This window comes from Hippopotamus amphibius, chromosome 5 (assembly GCF_030028045.1).
Source record: "Hippopotamus amphibius kiboko isolate mHipAmp2 chromosome 5, mHipAmp2.hap2, whole genome shotgun sequence".
Classification (NCBI taxonomy): Eukaryota; Metazoa; Chordata; class Mammalia; order Artiodactyla; family Hippopotamidae; genus Hippopotamus; species Hippopotamus amphibius.
In genome coordinates, this window is record NC_080190.1 from 20,484,090 (window position 1) to 20,508,389 (window position 24,300).

The following is a 24,300-nucleotide window of genomic DNA, read 5'->3' on the forward strand; positions in this document are numbered from 1 at the left end:
TTGTGTTGCCTAGTTCTATAAGTTTTGACAAATGCATAATATCACATACCCATTGTCGCAGTACCATACAGAAGTTTCACTGCTCTAAAAATCCCCTGTGCTTCACTACTCACTGATCCATCTCTCTCCTAGGGCCCCTGGCAACCATCGATCTTTTACTCTTGCTTTTTCCAGAATGCTGTATAGTTGGAATCATATAATATGTAGCTTTTCCAGATTGACTTCCTTCATTTAGCAATATGCATTTATGTCTTTCTGTGGCTTGACAGTTCATTTGTGTTTTTTTTAACCACTGAACAATATTCCATTGTATTTGTGTGCTAGTTTATTATTCATTTATTCATTGAAGGACATCTTGGTTACTTCCCATTTTTAGCAATTATGAATAGAACAGCTAAAAACATTTTGTGTAAAGTTTTTTGCCTGGACCTAAGTTTTCAACTCATTTGGGTAAATAGGAGCATGATTGATAGATTGTACAATAAGACTATGTTTAGCTCTGTAAGAAACTGCCACTGTCTTCTAAAGTGTCTACAGCACTTTGCATTCCCACAATAATGAATGAGAGTTTGCACCAGCAGTTGGTATTGTCCAACCAAAAGGAAAAGAATGAATACATAAAGCTGTGGCACAGCCACACTATGGAATATTATGCAGTAATGAGAATGAACAATCTCTAACTACATACACCAATATGATGAATAATGTGAAGTGGAAGAAGTCAAGCACAAAAGCATACATATATAATAATTTCACTTACACAGAAAACAAGGAAAACTAGTGTATGTTGGTGGAAGTCAAGATACTAGGTTACCCTTGATAGGAATAGTGATTGAAAGAGGGGTTTCTTGGGTGGTCTTAATGTTCTATTTTTAAATTTGGATACTAATACACAGTTTGCAGACAATCTTGAGTTGTAGGTTTATGATACCGCAACAAAAAATTAAAACAGTCTCTGGCCCAAGCCTCCTGCTTTGGACATGGCTTAATCCAAACCATGGCAGAAAAAGAGCAAAAAGCATTTCTTAAATTTGTATCAGATGCATAATCTTCAACATATTTTAGCAAAATGTTGTGTTTTTTCTCTATGGAAGTTCTCTAAAGTCTAAACTAATTCCCTTTTGAAAAATTCATTTTTCCTTTTGTCCTGTCTTTAGAGGAGCAAAGACTGCAGACTGTATCCAAGACTTTTTAAGCGTGACATTACCCTACATCCAGACAATGAAGAAAGCCTGACAGTCCCTTCTCAAAGGTGACAACACAGATTAGACTCACATTGGGATTCCTCCTGCTATTTCTCTAAGCTGTATCGTCTCCCACGTTACTCTAATATATTAAATTCAGTTTTATTTTGTAATACATACAGGCAGTATTCCACATGCAAAAGCAGTGGGACACGTGGCCCCTGATTTCCAAAAGTTAGATAGTTAAGATGTTCGTCAAACAACAGACAAGCAATTTTAGGAGGAAAAAGGTTTTCCCTCCCTTTCTGGAGACTGCAAGTAATTAAAATGCTTAAATACCAAATTCCTGAGTGTTGTTGAGAAAACTAAATATGTAGGGTTTTACCAGTAACAAAGGAACATTATTACACAAACATTTAAATACACTATGAGCTTAAAACATAACAGAAAATAAATTATTACTACAAGAGCATTAAGTCAATGAGTCAGACAAAAGATTATTATGTGCACATTCTCTTTAATAGGTAATAATACTAGTCACTAAAGGTACAAAGAGACTACAATAAACTAAATACTTGTTCTCATGAAATTAAAAATTAGTAGACTATATGTGATTTGAGGGAAGCTAGAGAGGGCCCTATTTATTAAATTTCAACATTAAAGAGTGTTTCTTTTGGATCTTCAAGGCAAAGGCAAGGGAAGGGAAGATACAAGAGGAGACGAGAGATGAGTTCTGGAGTCTTAAATATCAAACTAAGGAATCTGGACCTTTTTGATTATGTAATTAAGTACAATCTAAAGTTTTTGAATAAAGCATGATAATGAGAATGCTATTCTAAAAAGACTATTTTTTCATATATTTGAAAGGATGGATAGATTAGGAAGCACTATCTATTAGGAGGCTACTGCAATTAGCCCACATGAAATAATATGAGGGCCTACACTAAATCAATAGCAGTAGAACGAACAAGCCCACTAGCAGAGCTATAAAGAGAGATGGAAAAAGCAATAGGAATGCAATAAGACAAGTAATTCTAAAATTATATGTGGTAAAGGCCATATACAAATTGCTGGAACCAGAAATAAAGAAAAAAACATTAAAACTACATAGAGGGAAAAAAAGACTTTACAAACAAAGAAATAAAGATAAGGATAACAGCAAAACTCATCAGGAACTAAGCAAGTTAGGAAAAAAATAAATAAACAAAAACAGAGAGAAAGGAGAGGTATCTTTAAAATACTGAATAAAAAAGATGTCAAACTAGAATTCTATACCAGGAAAAATAGCTGTCAAAAATGAAAGCAAAATAAAGGCTTTCAGACAAACAAAAGCATATAGAGAATTCATTCTGAGCAGACCTGCACTACAATATATATTAAAGGAAGTTCTTTGGGCAAAAAGAAAATATCAGATAGAGATTCAGATCTATACAAAGAATGGACAGTATTAGAGGGGGTAAATACATTAGAGGGGATAAATACAGTATTAGAGGGGGTAAATACATTTTAAAGTCTCTTTAAAAGATAACAAAAAAGGATGATGGCACGTCAAAAGGCACAGGAACCAACCTAAAAGAGTTCACAATAACCAAAGCTGGAACAATTTGAGCAACAAAATGATAAAAATAATATTGATTGGAATCCACAGAGTAAATTAGCCAGACTGATATAACTGAGTAAATAAATAAATGGGGGAGAAGTGACAGCTCTTCCTTATAGAATTTCAATTAATAAATGCAAAAGGAACATGGGAAATTTTTAAAAACCATCATTAGAATATAGTAATAACTGTTTCGGAGACGATCTACCAAGGAAAGCTAAAATTAGTGAGCAAAAGATTAAGCAAAAACAAGATATTGGCATAGTCTAAAATCAGTTCTTCCCAAGGTAATTATTAAAAAGAAGAAAATTATTAACCTCAAAATAGAGCAGCATAGCAGAAACCACCATAATCAAGTGGTCTAGGTCAAAATTACCAGTAATGAGATATCAACATCATGTATCTCTTGATATGATTCACTGGGAAAGGCACACAATCACCTCTGTGATATTCTTGCCAAAACTGCATAACCCGAAACTAGTTATGAGAAAACATACTAATAAAAAATGAGTTATATATAATATCTCAGCTGTACACTTCAAAAGTATCAATGTCATGAAAGAAAAGGGTAGACTTTAAGTCTTCACTTTCAGTCCTTCTGACTGTTACAGGTTGGGAGAGACTACAGACACATGACTATTAAATGTGGGATTATGAAAGACATAATGGAAAAACTGGTGAAATCCGAATAAAAATTGTAGTTTAGTTAATAGTATTATACCAATGTTAATTTCTTGGTTTTAATCACTGTATAATGGTTATGTACAATGTTCACGTTAGGGGAAGCTGGGTAAAGGGTATATAGGAATCCTCTGTATTGGTTTTGCAACTTTAACTAAAATTTGTTCAAAATGGAAATCTTAAAAAATAAAAAGTTTAAAGTAAAAGCAATGGCAATATATTATTATAGGATTTATAATATATGAATAACATAATATATATGACTAACATATATTGTCATATATTGTATGACAATAATTGCACAAAGAATAGGAGAAGTGTCCTATTGTAAGGTTCTTAGGATATATGTAAAGTGGTATAACATTATATAAATGTAGACTGTATTAAGTTATGATATATACTGTAAATATTAGAGCAGACACTTTAAAAAGGTAACAAGGATTTATAAAACATGCAGCAGTTGAGATAAACGGAATCTACTAAAAAGATACTCAATCCAAAAGAAGGCATGAAATGAGGGGAAAAAGGAAAAGTAACAAATGGCAACCAGCCAGCTGACAGATTTGAATTAATCATATTGATAACTATACTGAATGTAAGTGGTCTAAACCAGGGGTCCACAACCCCCCAGCTGTGAACCAGTAGCAGTCCGTAGAGGCCTGCTAGGAAGGGCCACACAGCAGGAGGTAAGCAGCAGGCTCGTGGTCTCTAAAGTTTCTTGCTGATTTCCAGGGAAAAGAAGTTATTTATTAACAACTATGCATTCCCTTTCCTGATTTCTTTTTCCTGCCAAACTAAGTTACTCATTAGCAATTGTACAAAACACTCAAATGAGATCATTAAATAATGTTACCTGGACCATGAAAGCAATTGCAGCACCTCTGGCAGTCCTGGGAGAATGTCAAGAATTTTAGGAACTAAGGGTTACAATCTCATTTAATATTAAAAATTAGGTAAAAGTATTTGGCTTCATTAAATTCACTTCAAGCCACATTTACTGAAAACCCACCATTTATTATCTACAAAAATTCATAGAAAATTATATAATAGGGAATTAAAATCTCTAAGGTCCTTCAACTTTTAAAAAAATTGCTCATTCTGTTCTTAGTATTTGTATATACATATTGAGCATATATATACACATTTATTATATATATTACTTGATATAAAATATAACTGCAGTACTACAGTATATATAGCAGAAAAGTGATTTTGTTTTCAATAAATGTTAATGAGTCATATGGGTTAAAAAATTGCTGTTTCTAATTTCTCATATATCTGAATGCTGTGAGTTTTTTTTAATGGGTAAAAATGATCTGGGTTCTCAAAAAGTATAGATAACATAGCAGATCATTCTCCTAAGACAAATTTATACAAAACTGTATACAATACAAATGATTTAGCATTTTATTGAACATACAATATAGGACAAATAGATTTTTTAAAAAGATTCCCTCTAACTTAGCTGTTTTTTATAAAGAATAATAAATAGGAGGAAACTTTAAAGAGAAGAAATCTTAAACTAGCCTTTAATTCAATGAAGGAAAAGTTGTAGAAATATTAGTAAGTGACAAAGATGGAGTTTATTTCTGGTTTCAAACAGTAATCATTTTCTTTCTAAAAGAATAAACTCCTTTAAAACTTCACTGTTCAGAGTTTCCTGAACTAAAGTGATTAATTACTCAAACTGACAACCTGATGACCCTCACTCTAATCTACTCAGGTCCCCCTAAAATTTACAAAAGCATATCTCTAACATGAAATTCAAAGGAACCGGGGAGGTAAGGGAGTGGTTATTTACTGTTTTCCCTCTGAAAACATGACTTCTTGAGTGTCTTCGTGTTCAGTGATGAGTCTCTTTTGAGAATAAAAATGCTGAAAGAAGGTATGGGCAGTAAGAATGAAACACTAATCTGAAAACAAAAGCAATGACTAAGGTTTCCATCTATCTATTTAACACAAAAAGATAGGACATTTACTTTATTTGTCCATGCCTTATCATACAAAAGGAAAATATTTACTACTACCAAATGAAGAGTTTTCTTGGCTACTCTCTAATATATTATGTCTGGCTTCCTGTATCCTTTTACGGTTTTCCGCCAGTGTTCATCCATGTGAATATGCATCATTGGTATCAAATCACATGGCATTACCAAAGAATACCTGTTAGGTACTCAGATTTTAATATAATTTCCCTCTATAGGCAACAGCACAGCTGCTACATTCCAAATGTTACTTAAACTAAATACTAGGCTATATTTCACAAACTTCTAATTTCTCACATTCCTCAAATACACTGCTGAACACAAACTGGATGGCATGACTGAAAGTGGTATATTCATAAAGACGGCAGAGAATAATAAGCACTTAATATGCATAATATAAATCTAGTATATATCTATAATAATATGGATCTAATATGTATAAATGAAAGTTCAACAAAATAATTAGCCTATATTTTGAATTGTAAATTCTCGTCATGAGTTTCAGCAGTAAGTCAAATTGCATTACAGATGTATAATTTTTAAAAATGTCAAATTCTATTTTATTTGATCTTGGTGCATGAGTCTTATTTTATAAGCATTCTCAAAAGAGTTCAGGATTTTGGTTTTTTTGTAATTAAGAAAGCAGTAAAGCGAGATCTGCATCACAGAAAATAACTACTTATGCCTTTCCTTTATAATAAAAGATAGCTTTCAAGAATTAAAAACAAATCAATAATAATCAGGAAACTATAAATAAAAGACAATGAGATAACCACTTCACACTCATGGATGTCTATAATAAAAAAAAATACAAATAATCACAAGAATGTTGAGGATACAGAGGAACTGGAACCCTCATACACTGCTAATGGGAATGTAAAATGGTGCAGCCACTTAAGAAAATAGTCTAGTAGTTCCTCAAAAGATTAAACACAGAGTTACCATAATGACTCAGTAATTCCGCTTCTAGGTATACATTCAAGAGAAATGAAAACAAATGCCTACACGAAAACTTATACACAAATGTTCATAGTAATTTTTTTCTTCTTTTTATTTTTTTATTTTTATTTATTTATTTATTTTTTTTTCATAGTAATTTTATTCACAATAGCCAGAAAGTGAAAGCAACCAAAACATTCAACAACTGATGAGTGGACAAATAAAATGTGGTATAATCATACAATGGAATATTATCCAGCAGTAAAAAGGAATGATGTACTGATAAATGCTACAACCTGGATGAAGTTTGAAAACATTATACTAAGTGAAAGAAGCCAATCACCAAAGACTACATATTTTATGATTCCATTTATATGAAATGTCCAGAATAGGCAAATCTATAGAAAAAGAAAGTAGATTAGCGTTTGCCTAGGGTTAAGGGGTTGGGAGAAAACAGGGGAGGGGTGGGGTGGGGTGACTGCCAAAGAGTACAGTTTCTTTCTGGGATGATGAAAATGTCCTATAATTGTTTGTAATAGTGAACAACTCTGAACATGCTAGAAACCAATGAATTGTATATTTCAAATGCATTAATCATATGGTATGTGAATTATATCTCAATTAAGCTGTTAACATCTTCCCCCCTCAAAAAACAAAAACAAAAAACAAAAAAAAAAAAACAAAAAAACTACTGCAATAGCTTTCAACTGCAGCTACATTTGGAATCAATCAACTTATTCGTTAAAAGCACAGATCCCCTGGACCTGCCAGACCACTAAATCATAATCTATGGGATGGGACCCATTCTTCTAGACTAGTGGGAGCAGTACAGTGAGACCTAAACTCAAACTTTGACTCTGCCAACTTCTTAGCTGTATGATCTTTAGTAAATTTTCAGTTCCTTTTTCAGTACAATGAGGTGAGAAGTACCTATTTCATTGGATTATTAAAAGAATTTAATGAGATAATAGATGTAAAGTTACATGTACAAAATAGTGTACATTATATGACATGTGCTCAAACAACAGCTATTCTTATTATTACAATTATGTTATTTTTACTAGACCTTTATTTTCTTGTTCCTGTAAGGAAACAGATAATGCAGACTTCTGCAGTGTTTGTCCGAAATCCACGCATCTAAGTTAAACCTTATAAATTTTAATGCCTTATAAGAAATATTGTTTTATTTTTTAAAGCAGTTCACTTTCTATCTGATGCCCTGCTTGGAATAAAATAAGTGACATTTATGAAGTTACTATTCTTATAGACATACAGAAATTACAAGAACACAAAACTTCAATGTCACTAATGGTGGGAGGGTGCTCATTAAAAAACAAATTCAATAGTTATTTTTAAAATTACAAATTTAGGAATAAAGGTTAGAAAATTAGGTAGCCACTGAAATCAACCATTTTTATAATTTTGCCAATTTTTAAAAATACACTTTTTTAGTAAAAATATTGCATCCATATGCTCAAGAACAAAGTGAAGTAACTTTAAAGTCCTATGAAATAATTTCCTGCTTAAGAAATACATGTTCTTAATTCCCAGGTAATCTGATAACATCTCTACAGAAGAAAAAAAAATCCTTAAAGAAAGACTCTCATATGAATGAAAGCCAATGCTTTAGAATGGAGTGTATAACACATGCACAAAACAACAATAAGTACAAAGGAAATAACATTTTATATTTCTATATAAAAATTCAGCATTTCTTTTCCCAACAGCTTACAATTCTGTTCTACAATGAGTCATACAAACCAGTCAAATTTTGACTGAATCTGGTACAAAATAAAAAGTCATTCAACAACCACATTCCTATCTGAAGACATGGAAAGGAGCATTTCCATTCAAATTCCGAGGGATATTTTAATATCTCATAAGTGTGTCACACTTTATAAATACAAGTACATTGCTTGAGAAAATTGATCATGGATTTCCTAAATACATTTAATTAAACCAAAATCAAATTAAGATTTTAAGTGTCTGGTTAGAGCTAAATATAGTAGAACACCATACCTAAAATTTAAAGTGCATCTTTCTCAAAGCTAAACAAAAATTTTAAAACACCCATAGAATATGATATCTCTACAAACCTGCACAGCCTAAAAACAAAGTTTCCTTTATCACCCACTATAAGACCAATGCTCAAAGCAACAATACATTTAATTAACCTGTTTTATTCAGAATAAATTTGTCCTTCACACAAAAAAGGGAAACTTTCCTTTAAAACTTGTATAATCAATTTTTCTGTCAATTTTTTGAACTCTCATAAAAAGGGCTCACAAAGACAATACCTTTATTAGTTTCTCAAAATTGGTAAGTCAATGGTTTACTATATTCCAAAAGTTGCTGAAAATTTTTTTATAATTAAAAATATCAAAACAACTTTTTCTTGACTTAATACACATATATTTCCTATTTTTTATCCTACTATCCATTCTTTTAAAAACATTCCCCTTTTTTCAGTACAATTTAGCTTTACATATAAAAACAAGAATGAAACCTACCAAAATACTAGCAATGTTGGCATTAACTATAGCTGACTTTTCTACTTTTCTGTATCCTTAGATTGTTTTTAATGAACATGTAAATACTTGCAAAATGAAATTTTTTTTCAACTTTCTTACGACCCTGCTTCTTCAGAAGGCTCTGATATGCCATTCTTTTGTGGTAAATTAGGTAGGAAAGTTATGTGAATTTAAACAAGCATTTTTCAGGTAAAAAAGAGAACATCAGAGAATGGGAAAATGTAGCCTTAAATCATCTTATATAATCATATCTGTAAATACTTTAAAAACAGGGAGTAACAAGCAAAAATATGGCAAAAATTTTTTTCCTGTCTCAAATTTATTTTTTTCCATTGAAAATGAAAGCAGATTAGGTTTGTGTGAAAAAGGCCCAATTACATCTACATTCTAACTAATTTTCTAGGTCTATAAAATAATCTCAAACCATGTACTACTAATATTGCTAAAACTGATTAAAGTAAACCATAAAGAAGACAGAACTTAGAAACCAGCTGTTTTTCAGGCAAGTATCAGATATTTTCTGATATGGAAAAGCACTGAACAAAATTATTTAGCGTAACAAATACTACAAATAATAATAGTAATCCAAGGCCTCTTACCAATTTCAGCAGGTAGTTGTTTGATTTTGTTTTCTCGGATGCTAAGCATGCTGAGTTTTGACAGGTTTTTGATGTCTTTTTCCACAGTAGTTATACGATTAAAGCGAAGGTAAAGAGTGGTGAGAGAATCTAGCCTATACACCACTGAAGGAATTTCTCTCAGTTTATTATGCCGTAAATCAAGCATCCGCAGCTTCTTCAAGTTATCAAGAGAGTCAGGCAAACTGGTAAGTGAATTTTCACTTAGAGCCAGTGTCATGAGATTTACTAGACAGCCCACTTCTGCTGGGAGGGACTGTAATTTGTTGCTATATAAATAAAGTTCTGTTAATTGAGTCAACTCTTTGATTGATGACGGCAATATGTGTATAGACCTCTTGGATAAGTCCAAACGCATTGAGTTCTCTTCCCGGCATTTGTTGAGCTCTTTAATCACCTCTGCATTGCTAGATTTTTTTCTAGTCCCAGGTGCTGGATTTGGCCGTTTGATCGTATTATCAACTGAAAAAGCCACCCCTGGTTGGGCAGCACTGGAGTCTTTCTTTCCATCTTTGGCATCTTTCCCTTTGGTCTTAGGTTCTTTTTCTTTGCTCTCTTTCCCAAAACCTCCAGAGGCTTTTGCCTCCTTTTCTCTTTCCTTGGCTGATGGTGCTTTGGGATCTTTCTCTTTAGAGTCTTTTTCTTTTCCTAAACTACTACTCATGGTGACTCAAGCTTGGGCAAAAACTACATGAACTCCTTTTATTTGCCAACAATAGAAACTGGAATTTAAAGATGAAGACACAAAGATCCTACACAATCAAAAATGGTGTTGGCTTGAAGAAGTAATCGCCATCTGTTACATGTTGGATCTAAAAGCACTATGCCCATTTCTGATAACTCATTCCAACTGGTAAAATGGTGTTGGTCAATCAATGATTCGTTAGAATTCCTGAAATACAATACAGAGAGAGTATTAAATTACTTTAGATTATAATTTATATTAAGTAAATGGGCTCTGAAAAACAATCTTACAATTTTGCTATTTTCCTATGATTTGATACAGTAAATATATATTGAACACATTCTATTTTACAAAATCCATTGAAAAACTATAAAAATTAATAAGGCAGGCTTATTACAATCTTTAAGGAATTTACAATCTAACAGGAAAACATAAGATAGGTATACAAGTCATCAAAGTGCAAAATTTTTAAGCACTGAAAAGTGGGAGAAATCACAACAGCAGCTAATGTCTGAGTGCTTTCTATGTACAACCACTATTGTATGGAATTTACAAACATTATAACAGCCTTATGAGATAAACTCTTATCCCTATTTTACACATAGGGAGAACTGAGGCACAGAAATATTTTTAAGTAACTAGCTTTCTGATCTTAGAAAAGTAACAGAGCTAAGATTCCAGTGTAAGTGGTATACTGCCTATATTTCTAACCACTACACTAAAACTGCTCTATCTGCAGCTAATTACCAGATAGTTTCAAGTAAAAGGAAAGACTTGAAAGGCAATAATGAAAGAACGGAGAGCAGTCTGGCAAAAGAACAAAATGAGAAAAGTGAAATACGCATGGAGCACAGCAAATAACTCAGGAAAGGGGCTCTAAAGACCCCGTTTGAGAAACAATAACAAGAGCAATCTTCCTGATGTCTGTATTCTAGGAACTTTTGAAAAGGTAGCTTTTTCAGTTGATAGTGAGAAGGATTAAAGGTTCTTAGAAGTAGAAAAAGTTCACTGGTAAAATGACTGACAAAATGATCCACAAAGGTTGAAAAGATGAGGGGAGATGGAAGTGAGACAGCACTAGGCTAATAAGATCTATTCTTGGTATAAGACTATAATGATAATCATCACATTTAATAATTATTAATTTATTATTAACACTAATAATTAATTCTTATTAATAACTAAATTATTAACACTGAATCTTGAATTACAATAAACAAGACTTCTGATTCCATACAAGATAGAATAAACCCACTTTACCCTGTTTCTCATATTAATTACTACTTAAAACCCTGATAAAATGCACGTAGCAACTAGCAGAATATTCGGAAAGATAGAGAAAAGAAGACAGACTGGTTAGGAACCTTGGACTGCAGATGATTTGGTGGTGACTTGGTGGTTTTGTTTTTGTTTCCTATATATCCTGGCCTGGGCAGCAGAGAAGCCCATAACCCAAAAACACCAATAATCACTGACTAAAACAAGGTCCAAGAAAAGTCTGCTCTCTCTAGTCAAAGGACTATGAAGAGAATAGCTGCAGGATGGAACCCTTTTGACTACATCCTCCTTATTCCACTTGAATACCACATAAGAAGTCATTTTCTACCCCTCCCAACTCTCACTGAAGCCAAAAAGACTGTGGACTAAATCTCTGTCAACCACCCCAGCCCTGCACTCACTTGAAGAGAAGCAGCACACATCACCCTTGGCATCAGCTCTGCAGTCATGGAGACTATGGAGGAGAGCCCTGTTGACTATCCCCACCCTGCACTTAGTAAATGTCAGCTAAGAAGTCGTAGCCCTCTCCCTCCCTGCTGGTGCAAAAGCTGTACTATGAGGGAGAATCCTGGATCATCTCCTGACCTACATTAAGCAAATGATAGCAAAGAGGCAGCACACCACTCTTTCACATCTAGAAAGGAAAGGAGAAGATTATGGATAGGAGGGAGCTGGAGAAAAGGATTCTTTCAATCTGTGTATTCCCAAGCACACTCCCTAGAAGCTCAGCATGAAACCAACCAGAATCAAAACAACAAATACTTCGAGAACTGAACTGTAGTGTGGTATACCACCATATTTTTCAGATCGGCCTTGGGGTGGCAAACAAGCAGCACAGACCATAATACCCCTAACAAGACTATGAAAACTATAATGGAACCAAAAACCACAAAAATGGGTTAGGGCATGTATTCTGAAACAAAACAGGTTGACTGCTAAAGTAGAAGATTTTAAAAGAAATCAAAATTTTATAACAGTCTCATAACGTCCAGGATACAATCCAAAATCACTCACCATACCAAGAACTAGGAAAATATCAACTTGAATGGGAAAAGACAATCAACAGACACCAACAATGAGACGACACAGATGTTGGAATTACCTGACAAGAATTCTAAAACACCTCTCAAAAAACAAAACAAAACAAAAATGCTCCAACAATTACATATACTCTGGAAACATAAAATAGCTATACAGTCTCAGCAAAGAAATAAAAGGTAAATAGAGAATCAAATAAAAGTTTTAGAGCCAAATAATATAATAAATAAAAATTTAAAACACACTGATTGGACTCAGTAGGATAATGGAGATTATTGAAGATTCAGTGAATTTGAAGAAAGATCAGTAGAAATGACCCAATCTGAACAGCAGAAAGAAAATAGATTTTAAAAACTCAAAAGAGCCTCAGTGAGCTGTGGGACAGAAACAAAACATCTAATATTTGTTTCTTCAGAATCCCAGAAGGACAGAAGAATGGATATGGGGCTGAAAAATTATTTAAAGAGACAATGGCTGAAACTTCTGAAATTTTGGGCAGGGGGGAACAACTTATAGAAACAAAAGCTGAGCAAATCCCAAACAGGAAAAACCCTAAGAATTTCATTACCAGAATATGACAGTCAAATTTATGAAAACTAAGGCAGCCAGAAAACAACAACATAAACCTACAGGGGAACAATGATTTGAATGACAGTGGATTTCTCATCAGAAATCATACAGGTCTGAGGAAGTGATATTTTTCAAGTATTGAAAAAAAAAGAACTGTCAACCAAGACTTCTTCATTCAGCATAAGCATTCTCCAGGAATGAAGGAAAAATAATGATATTTTCAGATGAAGGAAAACACAATTTGATGCCAGCAGACCTGCTCTAAAAGAATTGTCAAAGGAAGATCTTCAGACAGGAAAGCAAACAGAATGAAAATTAGAACATCAGGAATGAAGGAAGGTCAATGGAAAGAGTAATAATATAATTAATATTAATATAATTGGCAATTTTTTTCCTCTTCAGTTTCCTAAATCGTGTTTGACTATTGAAAGCAAAGAATGTATCTCTGAGGTAGTTGTCAATGTATATAGAGGTACTGAGACAAGTATATGACAAGGGAATAAGAGTGAAAGGAACTAAGTGATGCTAAGATTACTACATTCTACTTCAAGTGATAACTTAAGAAGGTATGTTGGGGACTTCCTGGTTGCACAGTGGTTAACTAACCCACCTGCCAATGCAGGGGACATGGGTTCAAGCTCTGGTCTGGGAAGATCCCACATGCTGCAGACCAACTAAGCCTGTGTGCCACAACTACTGAATCTGTGCTCTAGAGCCTGTGAGCCACAACTACTGAGCCTGAGTGCCACAACTACTGAAGCCCACACACCTAGAGCCCTGATTCCACAACAAGAGAAGCCACTGCAATGAGAAGCCTGCGCACTGCAATGAAGAGTAGACCCCTCTCGCTATAACTAGAGAAAGCCTATGCATAGCAATGAAGACCCAACACAGCCAAAAAAAATTAAAAATAAAAAAAAATGTTTTAAAATTTTAAAAAATAAAGTAACTATACCATTACAAAAAAAAAAGTATGTATCTTGTATTCCCTAGAACTATCACAAGAAAAAATACAGAAAGAAGTATACTCAAAAACACTGCAGATAAAAATTAAAATCAAATCTTTGTTCAAGTAACCCATAGTAAGACAGGAAAACAGAAAAAAGAAAAGCAGAGAGCATAAACAGAAAATAGTAAGTTGGAACATTTAAACCCAAAGGTAGAAATAAATTACATTAAATGTAAATGTTCTCAACACACCAATTAAAAGACAGAATTTGTCAGAATAAGTTTTTAAAAACATGACCCAACCATATACCATCTATAAGAAACTCAATTCAAACCTAATAACAAAGGAGGGTTAAAAGTATACAAAAAGGTATACCATGCAAACACTAATCAAAGGAATGTTTGAGTGGATGTATTAATATCAAAATAAAATTCAGAGCAAAGAAAATTACCTGGGACAAAGAGGAAGATTAGATTACATAAAGATAAAATGGTCATTTCTCCAATAACATAAAACATTTCCTAAGTGTGTATGCACCAAAGAACACAGCTTCAAAAGACACAGGAAAAACTGACAGAACTGAAAAAAACCCCACAAATCCACAATTACAGTTGGGGATTTCAAAGCCCTTTCAATAACTGACAAACTACAGTACAGAAAGTTAACAGGGATATAAGATAACAAAAAAAAAAAAATACTATAAACCAAATGGATTTAATTGACATTTGCAGAATACTCCACTTGATAAAGTAGAATATTTATTCTTTTCAAGGCATATGCAACATTCACCAAGATACACTGTATCTTAGATCATAAAAGAAATCTTAACTTTAAAAGAAGTGAAATCATACAAAGTATGTTCTCTGGCTGTAACGTAATTAAACTAGAAATCACTAATAAAAAGATAACAAAAATCTCCAAACACCTGAAAATTAAACAACATACTTCTAAATAATCTGTGGATCAAAAAAAGTAATAAAGAAAATTAAACTATATATTGAGCTGAATAAAAATAAAACTATAATAGAATTTATGAGATGTAGATTAAGTGGTGCTTAAAGGGAAATACACATTACTGAATGATTATATTAGGTTACATTAGAAAAGGAGAAAAACTGCAGATCAATAATCTAAGTTCCCAAATCAAGAAACCTGAAAAAGAAGGGCACAAGGAACCCAAAGCCAGCAGAAGGAAAATACAACACAGAAGTCCATAAAACAGAAAACTAAAAAACAATAAAGAAAAATCAGTAAAATCAAAAGCTGGTTCTTTAGAAAGCTCAACAAAATGTATAAATACCTGGCAACTCTGACAAAGAAAAAGAGAACACAAATTACCAATATTAGAAATGAAAGAGAGAATACAGTTAAACACTCCACAGACATTAAAAGGATCATAAGAGAACACTAAAAATAACTCTCTGGGTTTAAATTCAACAAGTTAGATAAAGTGGACCAAAACCTTGATAATCCCAAATTACCAAAACTCACCCAAAATGAAACAGATCATCTAAATAGTCCTATCTATAATTCCTAAAGAAACTGAATAGTTTAAAACTTTCCAAAAAGGAAACTGCTAGTCAAAATGATTTCATGGAGAATTCTAACAAAGATTTAAAAAAGAAATAACACCAATCCTACGCAGTCTCTTCTAGGAAGTACTCACTTTATGAAGCTGGCATTATCCTGATACCAAAACCAGACAAAGACAATACAACAACAACAACAAAAGGGGGGTGGGGGGAAGAGAGGAAGGGAGGAAGGGAGGAAAGCAAGCAAGCAAGAAAAGAAGGAAAAAGAGAGAGAGAAAGAAAAAGAAAGAGAGAAAGAAAGGAAGGAAGGAAGGAAGAAGGAAGGAAGGAAGGAAGGAAGGAAGGAAGGAAGGGAAAGAAAGAAAAGAAAGAAACAGAGAAAGAAAGGGAGAAAGAGGAAAAGAAGGAAGGAAAGCCAATAGCCCTCACAAACAGAAATGCAAAAATCTTCAAATGACATGTAAACAAATTAATATAGCTTTTACTACTCCTATTGAATATAGTACTTAAAATCCTAGCCAGTGCAATAAGACAAGAAAAAGAAATGGCATACAGATTACAAAGAAAGAAATAAAACTGTCCCTATTTGGAGACAACATAATTATCTACATAGAACACTGCAGGGATTCTCAAAAAAATTCATAGAACTAATAAGTGAGTTTGGTGTGGTCATAAGTAACAAGGTCAACACACAAGAAATCAAACATATTTTTCTATGTTAGAAACAAGCAACTGGAAACCAAAATTACTATCATTTGCAATCACTCCAAAAAATTAAATACTTAGGTATAAATCTGACAAAATATGTACAGAATATGTATGCTTAAGACTATAAAACACTGATGAAAGAAATAAAAAATGACCTTCATTTAAGGTTCCTCTGTTTCTTTTTGGGTCTGGATAGCTTTTTATTGCTAAGTAATATTCCACTGTCTGGATGTCCCATAGTTTATCTATTCACCTACTGAAGATCATCTTGGTTGCTTCCAAGTTTTGGCAATTATTAAAACAGCTGTTATAAACATTCTTGTGCAGGTTTTTGTTCAGACATAAACTTTCAACTCATTTGGGTAAATACTAAAGAGAGTGACTGCTTGTTTGTATGATAAGAGTATGTTTAGTCTTGTAAGAAACTACCAAACTGCCTTCCAAAGTGGCTATACCATTTTGCATTCCCACCAGCATTGTTGCTCCACATTTTCACCAGCATTTGGCAATGTCCAGTTGATTCCTGACAAATACGCAAAAGCAATTCAATGGAGAAGAGCCTCTCAACAAATGCTGTTGGAATAACTGGACCTCTACAGGCAACAAACACACCTTTGACCTAAATCTTACACCTTACAAAAAAGTTACCTCAAAATGGATCAAAGATCTAAATGTGAGAAAACTATAAAACTTTTAGAAGAAAACTTAGGAGAAAATCTTTATAATCTATGTCTAGGCAAGGAATTAATTAGATAAGACACCAAAAGCACAAACGTTAAAGGGAAAAAACTGATAAACTAGACTTCATCAAAATTAAAAACTTTTGCACTGTGTTAAGACTCAGTTAAGAGGATGAAAAGACAAGCTACAGCCTGGGAGGAAATATACCAAGAATACATAAAGGACACCTTTAATCAGTAAAAAAACAATCAATCCAATTAGAAAATGGACAAAAGACTTGTATAGACACTCCACCAAAGATAAAAATGTCAAATAAGCACATATAAAGATGTTCAACATCATTAGCCATTAGAGAAATGCAAATATAACTACACACCTATTAGAAGAACTAAAATTAAAAATACTGATGTTACCAAGTGCTGATGAAAATGTGGAGAAACTGATGAGAATGTAAAATGGTAGAGCCACTCTGTAAAGCAATTTGGCAGTATCTCACAGTTAAACACACACATAGCACACAACCTAACAACTGCACCCCCTAGATATCTGTTCTAGAGAAATAAAAACTTATGTTCACACAAAACTCTGTATACAAATGTTCACAGCAGCTTTATCTGTAGTACCCCCAAACTGAAAACACCCAAAATGTCTTTTACTGGGTGAACTGATAAACTGTGGTACATCCATACAATGGAATACTATTCAACAATAAAAAGGAACAAACTAAACTTGCATACAAAAACTTGGGTGAATCTCAAGGGCACTGTGGTAAGTGAAAAAGTATCAAAAGGTTAAATACTACATGATTCTATTCATATAATATTCTTAAATGACAAAAGAACAGTGATGGAGAACAAATCAGTGGTCATCATGGCTTAGAACTGGGGTGAGAGTGTGACTATAAAGGAGTAGCATGTGGGAGCTTCTCTGAAGTGATGAAATAGTTCTATACTTTATGGTGGTGATTACATGAATCTATACATGTGATCAAATTTCATAGGATTATCAACCCCCACCCCCAAAAAAGACTGCATGGAAAAACTGGTGAAATCTCAAACAAGAGCTGTAGTTTCATTAACAGCATTGTGCCAATGTCAACTTCCTGGTTTTGATAATTGTACTATAGTTATGTAAGATGTTATCATTGGTGAAAAATAAGTGAAGGGTACAGGGGAACTCTGTACTAATTTTATAAATTCTATGAGTCTAAAATTATTTCAAAAGAAAAATGTAAAAAATGAAACACAATGGACAATACAAACCTACCATATGTAGATTACAAAGAACTTACTGACTTTTCTTAATTAAATGGAAGTTTAAAAACATTAAAAAAAAATGTTGAAAATCAAAATTTTTTAAAATAAGTGAATAAGCAATTCAAATCGGCTGGGAAAAGACTTCTCTCAGCCTTGTTCAATATAAGGTAAAAAAATATACCTGTTCCTAGATATCACTTGATTTGGGAAGGTACATATTTCAAACTGATTGGACTATTAGCAAAAAGAAAAAATCTAAGTGGGAGTGCAGTGAGGGAAGCTTTAGGACAAGTACCCCTTGATGAAACACAAAGATATAAAACTAGCAAAAGTACCAGAGACCACAAGTTGCAAGCAGTTGTATCTGAAGAAGCAGGGTGGTCTTAAAGTGATGGATTGTAAAAACCTGTTGCGCCCACAGAATTCACTTCAGACAATTAGGCACATATGAACAGTAGATGAAGTTATACATCTACAAAGCCCTCAATTTGGTAATTTTGATCTAAGCTTCGTGCTACCCATGTATTTAATAAGCATATTTCCACTATTTATAACTCTTGTCAGAGCCTACGATTATTATGACAGTGACCTCTAAATTATATGAAAATATTTTACTTGTTTAGTTGTTTCTTATATGTCTTTATACTGTATGTATAAACTTACTGAATGTAAGTTTAATGAGTGCAGAACTCTTTCAATGCTGAATGAATCTGCTCTTAAGTACTGGTTGAAACAAAAAACTACAAGAGACAGAATAATGATATAACCTCAGATAATGTGTTTCTTGGTTAAAAAATTCTATTTTTCCTGAGGTCCCCTGAAGGAAGTCTTACTCCATAAGACTTCCATAAGATGAAGGGAACTTGTCTGTCTTCTTCACAGATACACTGTTAGCATCTGTATCAGGACCTGGAATATAGTAGATGCTGAATAAATATTAGTTAAATGACTAAATCAAATGCAGAGGGTATCCCTGATAGTATGGATAAGTTCAAAATTTATGTATAGTTTACAAACTAAGACTATATAGCCTATATTAAAAGAATGAAATCAGATAATTAAACTTTAATTTCAAAGACAAAAGTGTTTTAAGAAGTCGTTTCACAGAAGATGATTTACTATTCCTTTTATTTTAATGCCAACATAAACATTTTCTTGTCACCTAACTAGGTAGTGACAGATGATTCTAGAATAGCCAAGTCTTTGATTCCTTATTCAATACCGAGTCAATCAGTGGCAGAGGCAGGAATGAACCAAAGCTTTCTCACTTCCTAAGAATCTTTCTGCTACCTCATTCTACTATACCATATATACATATCTAATGGATAAGTTATTTCCACTTATACCCAACTACTTGAGTAAATTATTATAAATCCTTTCCTATATAAATACATAAGAACTTAACTTATTAAAATCATTCACAAGAATCACAATTATTTGTATCTTCCCACAAAGTTAAGTACCATGTTAAGTGTTATATTAACTGAAATGAGGAAACAGTTTTCATTCCCTGGGAGCTCATAACTTAAGCTATACTGATTTGGACACAATGTCAATATTGTATGTTATTAGCTAGGTCATATTTTAGGCTATAGCAGTTTTTTTTCTCATGTAGGCTCAGAACCAGAAAGTCACAAATTTTATTTGTTTTGAACCAACTTACTACTAAGGACTCCTGCCCCAAATAATTCTAGTTCTAAACAAAAGAGTATACTCCTTTTCCTCTTCACATAAAAGCAGACAATGTTTTTCAGAGTTCATATTTTGACATATTAATAAAAAAACTTTTTACCACAATTAGCATTTACACATTGGTAAATCCAATAGTCAGTTCCTCATCCTTGTCTTACTAAAAACTGTCAGCAGCATTTAACAAGACTGATCATCCTCTCCTTGAAACACTCTACAATTGGCTTCCAGGATACCACTTTCCCTTGGTATCTCACTGGCACTCCTCAGTATCCTGTTGTTGGTTCCTTCTCATCTTCCCAACCTCCAAACATTAAAACTATCCAAGCACTCACATCTCTTCTCTGCCTGGACTCTTTCCAGTCTCATTATTTTAATGCTACCTACATGCTCTCAATTCTCAAATTCTATCTCCAATCTGGATGTTTTTCCTTAACTCCAGAGATCTGTATATCCAGTTGCCTATTTGGCTTCTCCACTTGGATATGTAATGAGCAGCTAAAATTAAGATGACTAAAATTGAACTCCTGAATGTGCCCCATCTCCTCAATCTTCTTCTCCATTTCAGTAAATGGTAAGTACATCCTTTCAAATACTCAGGCCAAAAACCCTGGAAGTTTCCTTGACTTTTCTTTCACTCAATCTGACATCCAACCCATTAGAAAATACCACTGCTCTATCTACCCAGAATCCAACTACTTCTTACTACCTCCACATTTATAAGCCCCGTAGCCTTCTGGCCTCCTACGTTCCATCTTTGCCCCCTTAACAGACTGTTCTCTAAGCAATCAGTGTGATTCATTTAACTTTTAAACCTGATTATGTCACTCTTTTACTTTAAGAAATCTGATGGTTTCCCAGGCTCTTACTCTGACCTACAAAAGCCTTTCATGATCTAGACCTTTCTCTCTACATATCATCTTTTTTCCCAAATATCCACATTGCTTGCTCCCTACTTAAATATCTCATTCTTGAATACAACATATAAAATAGAAATATCTCTTTCCTATTCTTCTTCCTCTGCTTTATCTTTCTTCACAGCACTCACTACCTGGCAAAAGTATATTTAACGATTGATTTTGTTTATTGTCTCCCCCTCCACCCCAAGAATGTGAGCTCTCTGAAAGCAAGGACTTCTGATTGTTTGGTTCACATTCAGAGCCTAGAACCTGGCCAATACTATGATGCCCATTAAATATTAACTCCGCAAACGAAAGAGCAAATGAAAAAACCCAGATAATAATTTTTAGAATAAATTCCTTCCTCTTTAGTAAACATAAATCATCAGTTTCAAAATACCTTATATCTCAATAAAACAAAAACTAAAATGAAAAATATAGAAAGCACAATATAGGATTGTGTCATTTTCCACATCTATCAAGAGTTACCACTACAATAATAAGATACCAAGGATTTCACTGAGTGATATTACGATATATGTACTATTCAAATTTAAGATACTTTTGTTTAAGATTGCTTCTGTCACAGCCAGTTCCCAACTTGTTTGGGGAACACTGAAAAACAGAAACAGAGGAAACAGAAAGGCAGGGAATTTTAATAAATTTTTTTCATATAATTGAAAACAATTACCCTAAAATATCTTTTATACCCTGCAAGTACTGACTTGAAAAGAATACCTTTTTTGTCTCACATTTCTAATCCATTTATTACTATTTCCTAGAATTAAGGAAGCATTCTAATTACAATCCCAAAATTTCTGTCCAAACTTTGAACCTGAAAGGAAATACTACCAAGAAAACCCCAAGGGAACTGTGAGGAAAGAGAAAACGAGTGTTTTTTACATAAAAAGGACACTATCATCATCTAAATAAACATTTATCTAGTTCTCACTGGGCACCTGAATTAATGATGCCATGCATAAAAGATAAAATTGAACTAGCGACATCTTGTAATAATAAGTAAGCAAAGCAGACTAATGCAAAAGGGAAAGAAGAACAATGCTGAATTACAGTGCACTGATATGCTTAATTTTTTTTTAAAAAACCAAGACATTCCAATTCATCTGTTCCTTAATTTTTTTCATCCTATAATGACAAGTAGAAATCTCTGGAAAACCTAACAAAATAGTGAGTAACCTTAGTTCAAACCTGCTTGACACACAAAGGGAGCAACATACTGAAATCCATAGCTTGCTGTTTCCTTTATGTAAGGGGAACTAAGTTTTTTCATAAATGGAACACTCTTAGTCTTTTGGTGCTAACTAGCCCCTAATCATAAGTCACTGGCTTCATATTGGTTTATTCTCTCAGTTTTTATCCTTCCACTGATTATATTAAATCTCTACTGTCCATATTATACATGAGGCCCAAAGTTTAAATAAACAGCATTTTCTCATGCCATTCTCAAATCACTAAAGTTCCAAACACCTCTCCCCTCTACCCACTAAAGTTCTATACTGCATTCTCCTTTGTGTTCTCTGTCTTCAGGCTCAGTCATCTTCCTATGTGTCCTGACAATGTAAGACTCTTACACTCCAGAGCTGCCAATCAATCAATTCTTAACATCTTAACATCTTGGGTCACAAGTCTCACCTTTGGATCTGAGCTTGCTGATAATTTCTCCTTTGACCATCCCAGCATTTCTTAAACCAATTAGCTCTTTATAATCTTAATTTTAAATCCTAAGCAATAATCCAACCTCTACACCAAGTTTTAGCTTTTTCTATTTCTTTTTCCTCTGGCTTCCTCAGATGATCAATTTCCAAGCCTCTCAAACTCCCTGTTAGTTCTTATGGTGCTCAATCCCCACAACTCTTACCATATTCTTAACTTTCACTAGGCTATTATGTAAGATTCCAAATTCATCCCCCTAACTCTAGACTCTAAATAGCAACCCCTTCCCCATTCCAACCACTGATGCTAGACTACACACCTTCAGGTTAAATCACTGATTTGAAATCACTCCCCTACTGAAAACACACACAAGTAAGTACACATACATATACCTACACATTAAATACACATTAGGTTTCTTCACAATCAGGCTCCAATCTATCTTTTCCATGTTTACCTTTTGCACCCTTAATATACTCTCAATTCCAGTCTTACCATACTATTGACACAGTGGGCTTAAAGTGCTTTCATATAATTATATCTTTGCTCAGACTGCTCCCTTTGCCTGGATGATCTTTTCCTCCTCTCCACCTTTACTCCCTAGTCTCCCTGGCCATACCCTGTATACACTATCCTCATCAGTATTCTCAATTTCCTGAACATAAAGTACTGTTTCCTGTGTCCATACCTATACTCTTGCTGTTTCCTCCTCTGCTTGTATGTCTTCCCCTATATATTCCTCACAGGTATTCCAGGCACCACCTTCCCAGATGAACCCATAAACATATTTCAAGACTGCTAAGAATCAACTTTTTCCAGAAAGTCTTTCCTATATATTCTTCTGATTGGGCTGTATCTCCCAAGAGCTCTTATGAATGTCACTATATAACATGATGTTTTTTTAAAATTACTGCTTTTATTTTCAGTTCCTAGGTAAATCTTTACACCTCAAATTCTTGTTAACTTTCACAACAGCAGTATACTTGTCTTTTATATATTCTCTTCGTTCCTTTTAGGATCTGCGTTTTTCTTATTTCTTTAGTAAAACTGTAATAACGTTGAGTGTTAAAAAATTAAGCACATCTATTTTGGATCCTGAACAACTCAATACTAAAACAACTGAATGTTGCAGGGCAAGTTGGACATCCGCCCAAGTGATAGTGGGCGGTGAGAAACCAAAATGCCCCATAGCAGAAAGTAAGAGCCCAAGCAGATTAAAGAGGGTATAAGTACAGAAGATCCATTGCATCTTGGATTTCAGAGCCTGGGTGAGATGAGAAAGACAATCCCACAAAGGGGCAGCTCAGTATAGGGTATCAGCAGGATAAGGTGGATATCAACATGTATTGGTAACCCCACAAGAGGTGTTAGAGGTCTAGTGAGGTGGGGATGGGTATCCTCACAGGGAGATGGCTCAGCATGAAGAATCATTAATTATACTCCAATAAAGATGTGGGGAAAAAATGTCCATTATTTGGACATTTTTATGCTATCCACGATGCTCATGTTATTTAAATGTCCATTCAGTATTTTAAATGTCCAAATGCAATTTTTCAATTAAAAAAATTACAAGACAGGTAAATAAATAAGAAAGAATGGTCCAAACACAGGAAGAGAAGCAAACAACAGGAATTATCCCTAAGGAAATTGAGATATTGGACTTACCAAACAATGACTTTAGGCCAGCTATGTTAAATATGAGCTAAAGGAAAACATGTCTATAGTACTAAAGGAAGGCAAAAGAAAAATGTCTCACCAAACAGAGAATATGAATAAAGAGAAA

The 24,300-nt window shown here is 33.6% G+C and overlaps 1 protein-coding gene across 7 annotated transcripts in view; it reads right to left on the reverse strand.

Moving 5' to 3' along the window:
- The window catches only part of SHOC2 (SHOC2 leucine rich repeat scaffold protein), a 100,946-nt gene that overhangs the window by 35,192 nt on the left and 41,454 nt on the right, over positions 1-24,300 (reverse strand). For all 7 annotated transcript variants that reach the window (XM_057736647.1, XM_057736644.1, XM_057736641.1 and 4 more), the window contains one exon: positions 9,520-10,450. In XM_057736647.1, the coding sequence (XP_057592630.1) occupies positions 9,520-10,222 (703 nt within the window). In that variant the 5' untranslated portion in view covers positions 10,223-10,450. The remainder of the gene's footprint in view (positions 1-9,519; positions 10,451-24,300) is intronic.